At 40.9% G+C, this 12,300-nt stretch overlaps 1 protein-coding gene across 1 annotated transcript in view; it reads left to right on the top strand.

The window, feature by feature from the left end:
* The window catches only part of arih2 (ariadne homolog 2 (Drosophila)), a 56,756-nt gene extending 49,397 nt beyond the window's left edge, over window positions 1–7,359 (top strand). The window contains exons 13-15 of the mRNA XM_061974423.1: window positions 711–776; window positions 6,057–6,182; window positions 6,274–7,359. Of these exons, the coding sequence (XP_061830407.1) occupies window positions 711–776; window positions 6,057–6,182; window positions 6,274–6,345 (264 nt within the window). The 3' untranslated portion in view covers window positions 6,346–7,359. The remainder of the gene's footprint in view (window positions 1–710; window positions 777–6,056; window positions 6,183–6,273) is intronic.
* The last annotated feature ends 4,941 nt before the right edge of the window (window positions 7,360–12,300 follow it).

Here is a 12,300-nt window from a genome sequence, read left to right as displayed (position 1 = left end):
ATAAGAAATACTTTAATTTCAGTGTTCATTTATTTACACATATACACACACATAACACTCATCTACTCATTGTTGAGTTAAGGGTTGAATTGTCCATCCTTGTTCTATTCTCTGTCACTATCTTTCTAACCATGCTGAACACCCTCTCTGATTATGCATTGCTGTGTGGCACGCACAAAAGTGCTTTCATCAAATGCACTAGATGGCAGTATTGTCCTGTTTAAGAGTGTCACAACATTGCTGTTTACGGCAGACGGACTGCTTTACTGTAGACGTTCTTTATATTGTGGGAAAAATTTGTCCCGGGAGGTTTTCGGGACAGGCGCTGAATTTCGGGAGTCTCCCGGAAAATCCGGGAGGGTTGGCAAGTATGGTTTAAGAAAAAAAGTAAAAAGTAAATTTTTTCAGCAACAATATGGAATTTAATTTCTGTATTGATGATGGCCCAGCCAGGACACATTTCATGTTAGCACTGCCCTCTGCTAGCGTTCGTTCACAGTTGTGTCGTGTTCTAAGCGAATGTATTTTAAGACCTGATATATAACACCGACAGACTGACGGTTATCATCTCTATTCATTTGTTTGAGTCCTTTGATTGAAGTTTGTCTTATATTAGCTATTAACTCAACAGACAATTAACAGGTGACTTTTTAATCATGTATCCAATAACCAATATTCCACTAAATATGTCGTTACATGTTTGTTTCCAGTGTCGCTACACGCTGCAGTATACGTATCCCTACGCCTATTACATGTCCGGCCCACGCAAGAAACTGGTAAGAAAATTTTACATTATTTTTTACACTTGCTAAAACTTTAATTATTGAGAGACACTTCTTTATAAATCAATTAAGTCCTAAATAATCTTCTTTCTAAGACATTTACATCTAATTGTATGCTTCCAAGTGTGTGGGACCCGTTCTCAAGGATGATTTGTTTTTGGGGGTTTTTGCGGAAAAACCTCATCAAAAACGTTTTGGGGTGAAGTAGAATAGCGACAAGAGCCCCACAAAATAGGAGAAGACTGAAGTGGTGTGGACTCAATATTTTCTGGCATTTTTACTTTCTTTTGGCATGATTGAAGTACCTCAACTTGCAAGCTTAAATGGTTCTGTCACGGACGGAGCTCTCAACTCAAAACATTTGTATCTCAAATCAACGTCTGCTACTGAAATGAATTAAAATTAATTTAATTTGTGCTTGTCCCCTAAAACAGCACAATTTTAACATGTAACATGCCTTTTAAAAAGAACACACTTTTGATTAAGAAATGTAATTAATAAGGAATAGAACATACTAGGGTCGTACGGTATACCGGTTGTAATTAAGTACTGCGGTACTAATGAATCATAAACGGTACTATACGGCCTCTAAAAATACCGGTTCCCTTTTTTTCATTAGTTTTTTTTACGGGCATGACGGCGCTTCTTCGTCACGTTGTGACATTGCTGGTTTTACGAGCAGAGGAGCATGTACGGCAATGCACACGCACGGAGTACTCAAAAGCAGACACAATGTGTAGACAGAAAAGGGAGAATGGACAATTTCTGGCTTAAAAAATAAGGATAAAGGTGAAGCTATAACACTGAAATGCCGTTCACCAAAAGGGACTTTAAAAATGGCTAGCTAGCTAGCTAGCAGCTAACGTCCATCCGCATCCCATACTTATAAATTACTAATCAACGCCTCCATGGCGACAAATAAATTAAGTTTCTTACAAGTATCATCCCTGCAGGATGAGGAATAGCTAAACACGCTTCACTACACACCATAGGAGGATACAACCATAGACATCTTATAAGTAGACGCAGCATTGGCTGCTGTGACGCGAGAAATTCGGCCGCCAGCTTGAAGTGGTGATGAGGAGCCGGCGGGCAGCCTAAACTGACAGTTGACAGGTAGAAAACAAAGATGGTGTTCAGCGTTTCCCTGCTCAAATGAGCGGACTGTTGAAAATAGGTATCGGGGGATTACTTTTCACAAGTAAGATTTAACATTAACGTACTATTGGTTGTATTTTGTGAAAAGAATATTACCACAGAGTTGAGAAGGAGCAAAGATCTTCCTCTCCGTACTCAGTTTGTAAACGATCAATGAGTCCATACAAAGCTAAGAGCCGGAGATTCAAGAAATACACGGCGCACTTACCCGTGTAAAAAATTGTCAAGGAGGGTTACCTTAAACGATGGTTTAGTGTGGCTGACACGATGCTTAGGCTAAATAATTATTTGTTTAAGGGGTTATCCGGCTTAGTGTAGACGTAGCCTGTAGGGCTGCGAATCTTTGGGTGTCCCACGATTCGATTCAATATCGATTCTTGGGGTCACGATTCGATTCAAAATCGATTTTTTCCGATTCAACGCGATTCTTCATTCAAAAACGATATTTTCCCGATTCAAAAGGATTGTCTATTCATTCAATACATAGGATTTCAGCAGGATCTACCCCAGTCTGCTGACATGCAAGCAGAGTAGTAGATTTTTGTAAAAAGCTTTTATAATTGTAAAGGACAATGTTTTATCAACTGATTGCAATAATGTAAATTTGTTTTAACTATTAAATGAACCAAAAATATGACTTATTTTATCTTTGTGAAAATATTGGACACAGTGTGTTGTCAAGCTTATGAGATGCGATGCAAGTGTAAGCCACTGTGACACTATTCATTTGTATTTTTTATTTTTTTATAAATGTCTAATGATAATGTCAATTAGGGATTTTTAATCACTGCTATGTTAAAATTGTAACTAATATTGATACTGTTGTTGATAATATTCATTTTTGTTTCACTACTTTTGGTTTGTTCTGTGTCGTGTTTGTGTCTCCTCTCAATTGCTCTGTTTATTGCAGTTCTGAGTGTTGCTGGGTCGGGTTTGGTTTTGGAATTGGATTGCATTGTTTTGGTACTGCTGCGTATTGTTTTGTTGGATTGATCAATTAAAAAAAATATCCATCCATCCATCCATTTTCTACCGCTTGTCCCTTTTGGGGTCGCGGGGGGTGCTGGAGCCTATCTCAGCTGCATTCGGGCGGAAGGCGGGGTACACCCTGGACAAGTCGCCAACACAGATAGACAGACAACATTCACACTCACATTCACACACTAGGGCCAATTTAGTGTTGCCAATCAACCTATCCCCAGGTGCATGTTTTTGGAAGTGGGAGGAACCCGGAGTACCCGGAGGGAACCCACGCAGTCACAGGGAGAACATGCACACTCCACACAGAAAGATCCCGAGCCCGGGATTGAACCCAGGACTACTCAAGACCTGTGAGGCACATGCACTAACTCCTGTGCCACCGTGCTGCCCATAAAAAAATATAGATTTAAAAAAAAATGAGAATCGATTCTGAATCGCACAACGTGAGAATCGCGATTCGAATTTGAATCGATTTTTCCCACACCCCTAGTAGCCTGAGCCTGTTATTTTGGTCGAACATTCACTGTAATATTTGCTAAGCCAACTAATGGCTTTGGTTGGAATTGGGGGTTAAATCACCAAAAATGATTCCTGGGCGCGGCCACCGCTGCTCCTCACTACTCCTCTCACCTCCCAGGGGGTGAACAAGGGGATGGGTCAAATGCAGAGGACAAATTTCACTACACTTAGTGTGTGTGTGACAATCATTGGTACTTTAACTTTAATGGCTGGGACTAGAGATGTCCGATAATGGCTTTTTTGCCGATATCCGATATTCCGATATTGTCCAACTCTTAATTACCGATACCGATATATACAGTCGTGAAATTAACACATTATTATGCCTAATTTTGTTGTGATGTCCCGCTGGATGCATTAAACAATGTAACTTTACCATGAATTGATTAACGTGGACCCCGACTTAAACAAGTTGAAAAACTTATTCGGATGTTACCATTTAGTGGTCAATAGTATGGAATATGTACTGTACTGTGCAATCCACTAATACAAGTCTCAATCAATCAAAAACAAGGTTTTCCAAAATAAGAGAACAACTTCAACTCCGGTTATGGAAAAAAGTGCCAACATGGCACTGCCATTTTTATTAGTCACAGAGTGCATTACTTTTTTTTCCATGCCTCAAAACAGCAGCTTGGAATTTGGGACATGCTCTCCCTGAGATAATCCTGATACCCACTACAACTATGAGAAATACTATACTTTGACCTTCACAAAGTGCATTATTATTACCGTATTTCCCTGAATCGCTGCCGGGTATATAGTATGCGCCTGCCTAGAATTACCGCCGGGTCAAACTCGTTTCGCAAAATAATTAGCGCATGTTTCACAAAATATTATTTTTATTAGCGCATGTCTAGAATTTCCGCCGGGTCAAACTCGTCACGTCACGAGTGACACTTCACCTGTCATCATTTTCAAAATGGAGGAGGCTGATTTCAATAAATTAAAATCGCATAAAGGGAAGAAGATTAAGAGCTATTCAGTAGGATTTAAGGTCCAAGCTATTGAATATGCTAAAAAGAACAGTAAGCAGCTATGTTTTATTAATATACCGTAGCTGCGTGTGTCGAATATGAGTCATTAAATGACTCCCGCCTCCTGGTGGTAGAGGGCGCTAGTGATCCTTCTTGCGACTACTCGACTGCAGAAGAAGTGACAACAAGCAGCAACAGTTAGCAGCGATCGTTTATTTTTTCTTCTCGCTTGCACTTTTAACATGGAGGATTACATATCTAAAATAAAACAGTTTTCTAAACTGAACTTTCAATCGAAGCCGGAGGTAATAATTAAAGGAAGATCTCCCTCGAGACAGAGACTTTTAAAACTGAAGAAAGATAAGAAGACTTCTATAAACAAGTTATCGATGCTTTTGTTCAGAAGGAGCTGCGCATGGACTTCATTTATAAGTAAAGGTAAGACCATAATAACGTTTTTTTTATTAAATGTGCTTTTCATGATGATATCCTTACATCACACTCAAATTTATAAGCGCAGGCCTAAATTTACCGCATGCCTTTGGGTAAGCGCCGGAGTGAGAAGAGGTTTTAAATTAATTACCTCCCCGGCGGAAATTCAAGGAAATACTGTATTTTTTTTTTTAAACATGCTTCAAAACAACAGCTACAAAAACAATTAAGGCACACAGCTTCAGTCCAGAGTATACTAGAGCATACTTGCCAACCTTGAGACCTCCGAATTTGGAAGATGGGGGCGGCGGGGTTGAGGTGGGCGGGGTTTGGTGGTAGCGGGGGTGTATATTGTAGCGTCCCCGAAGAGTTAGTGCTGCAAGGGGTTCTGGGTATTTGTTCTGTTGTGTTTATGTTGTGTTACGGTGCGGATGTTCTCCCGAAGTGTGTTTGTCATTCTTGTTTGGTGTGGGTTCACAGTGTGGCGCATATTTGTAACAGTGTTAAAGTTGGTTATACGGCCACCCTCAGCGTGACCTGTATGGCTGTTGACCAAGTATGCTTTGCAATTCACTTGTGTGTGTGTGTGTGTAAAAGCCGCATATATTATGTGACTGGGCCGGCACGCTGTTTGTATGGAGGAAAAGCGGACGTGACGACAGGTTGTAGAGGACGCTAAAAGCAGTGGCTTTAAGGCACGTCCCCAATATTGTTGTCCGGGTGGAAATCGGGAGGATGGTTACCCCGGGAGATTTTCGGGAGGGGCACTGAAATTCGGGAGAGTTGGCAAGTATGGCCTACGTCCGCGTTTTACCGGATATGTACCTCTCCGTACAGCAGCATTTTAAAAAGTCATTAATTTTACTTTTTGAAACCGATAACGATAATTTCCGATATTACATTTTAAAGCATTTATCGGCCGATATTATTGGACATCTCTATCCGGGACGCTTGCAACTCAAATGTTTGCTGGTAACTTTAAGCATAACAATTAGCCGAGAGACGGCTCCCATATAAAAGCGCTCTTAGTTTGGAGCATTCTTAAGTTGAGGTACCACTTTAAATGCGTTGGTCTGTGTAGTGTTTTTGTTCCTGAACCTCCGGCCACAGCATGCCCCCGTGCAATTTCCTTTCATTTCCTTTTTGGATCCAAGTTAGATTTCTGGCTTGGCGAGCGTGTATTCATTTCTTTCCTCCTCTGCCGCAGTTTGAGTACCAGCAGGCCCAGCTGGAGGCAGAGATCGAGAACTTGTCGTGGAAGGTGGAGCGGGCCGACAGCTACGAGCGGGGAGTGGTGGGAGGCGAGGTGGATCTCAGTGCCAGCGACCGAGGGGTGAGGGGATACAAACATCAGACTCCATAACGTTCTCAAACCGTTGCGCTTTAAAATGTGTTCCATGTTGTATACTTCTGTGCGTGTGCAGGAGCTGGAGAATCAGATGCACATTGCCGAGCAGAGGCGACGCACGCTGCTAAAGGATTTCCACGACACCTGAAGCGCCATTTGGACTGCGGAGCACCAGCATCTCCTTCCTTCCCCCTTTGTCCCCTACTTTTGCTTCCTTCAGTGACTAACCTGGTGTGGTCACACTTTTTACTTGTCAACACCGTGCTGTTTCCCCCCCCTCTCCCCCGACCCGTCCTTCCCCCCTTTCCTAAAATGCTGCAGGGTCACGGAATGGCATGATTGTATCTTCTCCTTTGTCATCCTCATGCTCTTCCACCTCACATTCACCAGGGTTACACTTATTTATAACCATATCGCCCCAGTAAGGTACAATTTGTTGCCGTTACCGGTGACTCTTTACCAATCCTTTTTAAAATACGAGAAAAGGTTTAAACCACTGAGGATGAATTATTTTGCTATTAATGCTAAGACCATGACGCTGGCAGTTGTACGGCTCACATTTGATTGGTTCATTTTGGCTAGTTTATAAGTGCTGTCATTTAATTTTTGGGGGTTTTCTGTTGAATACATTCGCACCCTACTTTCAAGACTTAAAAGAAATGCAGTATTTTCTTGTTTTTATTGCCTGATCACTTAGAGGAGATAATGAATGTTTGTAGGAGGGCTTTTTCTTCCACGGAAACACAATTTTTTTTCTTATTGCCGAACTTGCTTTTAAATCTAATTGCCAGTAATAAACTGCTGGCTGTTATGATCATGGTAGAAACATACTTTCTTCAGCTAATTAACAAATTTTGGCATTAGCGGCACTTACTCACACTACACTACAACACTCCGCGTCACGCAACAAGCATCCATCCGTTCTTTTTACTCAAATGTATTTCCCTCACCCCAACATTTGTTCTGTCATTTGTCCTCCTTGCTTACATTGCTCACCTTTCTTCTGGAAAAAATGGCTGTTGATAGAGAGATGGTTTAAAAAAAAAAAAAAAAAAAAAAAACACAATAAAGAAAAATTTACCAAAAATAAAATTGCTGTAATTTTCGCCGGTTGTACATTAATACAGTAAATAGAGTTACTGAGAGAGTTTTTAAAACTGAACCGTTGTCTTGTGTGTTTATTGCAACCCCCACATGTGCTGCAGACACCCTTTGACATTTTCACATTGGTTTCTGATTACCCAGAGGACCGCTGACAAATTGACCGACAGTATAATGTGCTGCTCTGCCAAGACGGAATTAACTGATGGGTCTGACTTTGTTCGTGGCCCACTTTCACCTTACAACATAGAGCACAATGAGGAGAAGCAGACATTAAAATTAATCAAAATAGACCTGACTGTTATTAAAAAGGTCCAACAGCAAATGCTTGTTTTGGCATGCACACAATATTTTATCAAATAGTGGAAGTATTCATACTGAAAACAATGTACCCGGTAGGTGTATTTGCAGAAGAAAATTGCAATAAATATATATATATATATATATACATCTAACACAATTTCCCAACTCATATGGAAACTGGGTTTGTATATATATATATATATATATATATATATATATATACAAACCCAGTAAATATAAACGGAATACAATGATTTGCAAATCCTTTTCAACCCATATTCAGTTGAATGCACTACAAAGACAAGATATTTGATGTTCAAACTCAAACTTTATTTTTTTTTTTTGCAAATAATAATGAACTTAGAATTTCATGGCTGCAACACGTGCCAAAGTAGTTGGGAAAGGGCATGTTCACCACTGTGTTACATGGCCTTTCCTTTTAACAACACTCAGTAAACGTTTGGGAACTGAGGAGACACATTTTTTTTAAGCTTCTCAGGTGGAATTATTTCCCATTCTTGCTTGATGTAGAGCTTAAGTTGTTCAACAGTCCGGGGGTCTCCGTTGTGGTATTTTAGGCTTCATAATGCGCCACACATTTTCAATGGGAGACAGGTCTGGACTACACGCAGGCCAGTCTAGTACCCGCACTCTTTTACTATGAAGCCACGTTGATGTAACACGTGACTTGGCATTGTCTTGCTGAAATAAGCAGGGGCGTCCATGGTAACGTTGCTTGGATGGATATAATTCACTTGTATGTATACAAAGGCACTATTAATTAGAATCCATCTGCTTTATATGCTTTGTTTTGTCGTATTTTATTGAGTTTGAGTTTATTGGAACATGCAAGCATACAACATGATACATCACAATTTCCAGTTACAACATGTTCGAAAAGGAGTAGGAAGAAGCAGAGCTCATTTAATCCTACCCCTTTTCTTTTACATAACAGTTGCTAAAACCTTTGTTCACTTCCTGTTCTCAATTTATTCACAATATACTCCATAAGTAATCACAATAAAAAAAATAAAATAAAAAGTTACATTTCATATGGTGAGATGAGTAAGATTATCTTGAAAATGAATGGATGGATGAAATAAATTCTGAATGTTTATCATGTTTCTTCTTCTTTGTACTTTGTAAACACTTTAAGTTTTAAGAGTTTCTTGAAGTGGATCATATCAGTACATTGTTTGATTGCTTTGCTTAATCCAGTGGTGCCCAACTTTTTTTTGCACCACGGACCGGTTTAATGTAGGCGTTATTTTCAGGGACCGGCTTTCCACTTGTGCCAGATAAAAATACAGCAAAAATAAGTGCATGAAAAATACAACTCACTATAACGCTGAATTATATATATATTAGATTGATTGAAACTTTTTGTCAGGTTCAAACACTGATGACATTTATTAAACAAGACAAGAGGCAAAGAATTAAACAGAGACAGAATTCAATTTGGACTCAATATATTGAGGAGAGTCTCCGTCGACCTGTAACCTCTCACAGTGTCTCAGCACGCTCTGCCCAAAGATTGCACTCTTTATTCGACTTTCTCCCCCCACCTGACCACAGCTGCTTCCAGAGGGAAGTGGGTCGTAAACAGCATTGCCTTTGGTTACCGAACAGTTCAAAAGGAGAGGTTGTAAAATAGTTCAAAAAGACGTTCGTAAACCCGTTCAAAAAGGTCCATAAATTAGTTCAAAGAGGGTCCGTGAAATACTTCAAAAAGAGTTCGTCTGGAAATTGGGCAGATCCTGCCATCTGACCGCTTTGAAGTCCCATTGGAGTTTTACGAGCCGTCTTCTTGGTTGGTTCCAGAGACAGCCTTTTGTCTTTTTGCCTGGAACTCATCCATCCATCCATCCATTTTCTACCGCTTATTCCCTTCGAGGTCGCGGGGGCCTTGGAGCCTATCTCAGCTACAATCGGGCGGAAGGCGGGTTACACCCTGGACAAGTCGCCAGGTTGTAAAATAGTTCAAAAAGTCGTTCGTAAACCCGTTCAAAAAGAAGGTCAATAAAATAGTTCAAAGAGGGTTCGTAAAATACTTCAAAAAGAGTTTGTCTGGAAATTGGGCAGATCCTGCCATCTGTCCGCTTTGAAGTCCCAGTGGAGTTTTACGAGCCTTCTTCCTGGTTGGTTTCAAAGACAGCCTTTTGTCTTTTTGCCTGGAACTCATCCATCCATCCATTTTCTACCGCTTATTCCCTTCAGCTACAATCGGGCGGAAGGCGGTGTACACCCTGGACAAGTCGCGACCTCATCGCAGGGAACTCATTTCAACACAAAGTTTTTTTGTGATAACTTACAAACAATTATTCTAACACTTTTATTAGTAGATTGCACAGTACAGTACATATTCCGTACAATTGACCACTAAATGGTAACACCCGATTAAGTTTTTCAACTTGTTTAAGTTGGGGTCCACGTAAATCAAAATGAGTTGCAGGGAAACAAGAAGAGGGCTCACACTGATTGTGCATTAAAAACCTCTAAAGGCTGAGTGGCCACATGCGTGGACAGCACCTTTTAGCTCTTATTTCCAAAATTGTGTACACTACTGAATTGGGGTCTTATGGCCGCTTATGTGGACACATACTGCCATCTGGTGGTGTCAGAAGAGTATAACATACAATGGAATTTGGAAAAAAATAGTGTAAAAATAAGAACGAGCATGTCGCTAAACATGAAGTACACGTTTGTGTACTTATGGACTAAGTACATCATATCAAAAGATGATTTTTAGTTTTTATTCTAATTAGGGTCCAATAAGCCCAAATAGCAAAGAGAAAGAAAAAAAGCATGTAAACAAACCACTTGGGCCTTAAGAGGTTAAGTCGTGGTCCACGTTAATCAATTCATGGTACAAATAATTGTTGTACGTTAGGGCTGTGAATCTTTGGGTGTCCCATGATTCGATTCAATATCGATTCTTGGGGTCACGATTCGATTCAAAATCGATTTTTTTTTTTCAATTCAACACGATTCTCGATTCAAAAACGATTTTTTTCCCGATTCAAAGGGATTCTCTATTCATTCAATACATAGGATTTCAGCAGGATCTACCCCAGTCTGCTGACATGCAAGCAGAGTAGTAGATTTTTGTAAAAAGCTTTTATAATTGTAAAAGGACAATGTTTTATCAACTGATTGAAATAATGTAAATTTGTTTTAACTATTAAATGAACCAAAAATATGACTTATTTTACCTTTGTGAAAATATTGAACACAGTGTGTTGTCAAGCTTATGAGATGCGATGCAAGTGTAAGCCACTGTGACACTATTGTTCTTTTTTTTTTTTATTTTAAAAATGTCTAATGATAATGTCAATGAGGGATTTTTAATCACTGCTATGTTGAAATTATTACTAATATTGATACTGTTGTTGATAATATTCATTTTCGTTTCACTACTTTTGGTTTCCTGCAGCCATCATCTGCTTTTTGCAGATGATGTGGTCCTGATGGCTTCATCTGGCCAGGATCTTCAGCTCTCGCTGGATCGGTTCGCAGCCGAGTGTGAAGCGACTGGGATGAGAATCAGCACCTCCAAGTCCGAGTCCATGGTTCTCGCCCGGAAAAGGGTGGAGTGCCATCTCCGGGTTGGGGAGGAGATCTTGCCCCAAGTGGAGGAGTTCAAGTACCTCGGAGTCTTGTTCACGAGTGACGGAAGAGTGGATCGTGAGATTGACAGGCGGATCGGTGCGGCGTCTTCAGTAATGCGGACGCTGTATCGATCTGTTGTGGTGAAGAAGGAGATGAGCCGGAAGGCAAAGCTCTCAATTTACCGGTCGATCTACGTTCCCATCCTCACCTATAGTCATGAGCTTTGGGTTATGACCGAAAGGACATAAGATCACGGGTACAAGCGGCCGAAATGAGTTTCCTCCGCCGGGTGGCGGGGCTCTCCCTTAGAGATAGGGTGAGAAGCTCTGCCATCCGGGGGGAGCTCAAAGTAAAGCCGCTGCTCCTCCACATGGAGAGGAGCCAGATGAGGTGGTTCGGGCATCTGGTCAGGATGCCACCCGGGCGCCTCCCTAGGGAGGTGTTTAGGGCACGTCCGACCGGTAGGAGGCCGCGGGGAAGACCCAGGACACGTTGGGAAGACTATGTCTCCCGGCTGGCCTGGGAACGCCTCGGGGTCCCAAAGGAAGAGCTAGACGAAGTGGCTGGGGAGAGGGAAGTCTGGGCTTCCCTGCTTAGGCTGCTGCCCCCGCGACCCGACCTCGGATAAGCGGAAGAAGATGGATGGATGGATACTTTTGGTTTGTTCTGTGTCGTGTTTGTGTCTCCTCTCAATTGCTCTGTTTATTGCAGTTCTGAGTGTTGCTGGGTCGGGTTTGGTTTTGGAATTGGATTGCATTGTTATGGTATTGCTATGTATTGTTTTGTTGGATTGATTAGTAAAAAAAAATTAAAATCGTTTTTTTAAAAATGAGAATCGATTCTGAATCGCAAAACGTGAGAATCGCGATTCGAATTCAAATCGATTTTTTCCCACACCCCTATTGTACGTGCGTACAAATGTTTTAAATGACATTTTTTTTCTCTAAGATTATATTTCTCCTCTTTTTTTTTTTCTAGAAGAATTGTTGTATATTCTTGGATAGCAGCTTATAGTTATTGACCAAAAAAAGGAAACTAATATTTTATGCAACACGCCGTTCCGGATGTGACGTCACGCGGCGCGGGAGGG

Source organism: Nerophis lumbriciformis, linkage group LG01 (assembly GCF_033978685.3).
Source record: "Nerophis lumbriciformis linkage group LG01, RoL_Nlum_v2.1, whole genome shotgun sequence".
NCBI lineage: Eukaryota > Metazoa > Chordata > Actinopteri > Syngnathiformes > Syngnathidae > Nerophis > Nerophis lumbriciformis.
The sequence above is the reverse complement of the archived record's forward strand: the minus strand, read 5'-3'. Positions and strand labels throughout refer to the sequence as shown.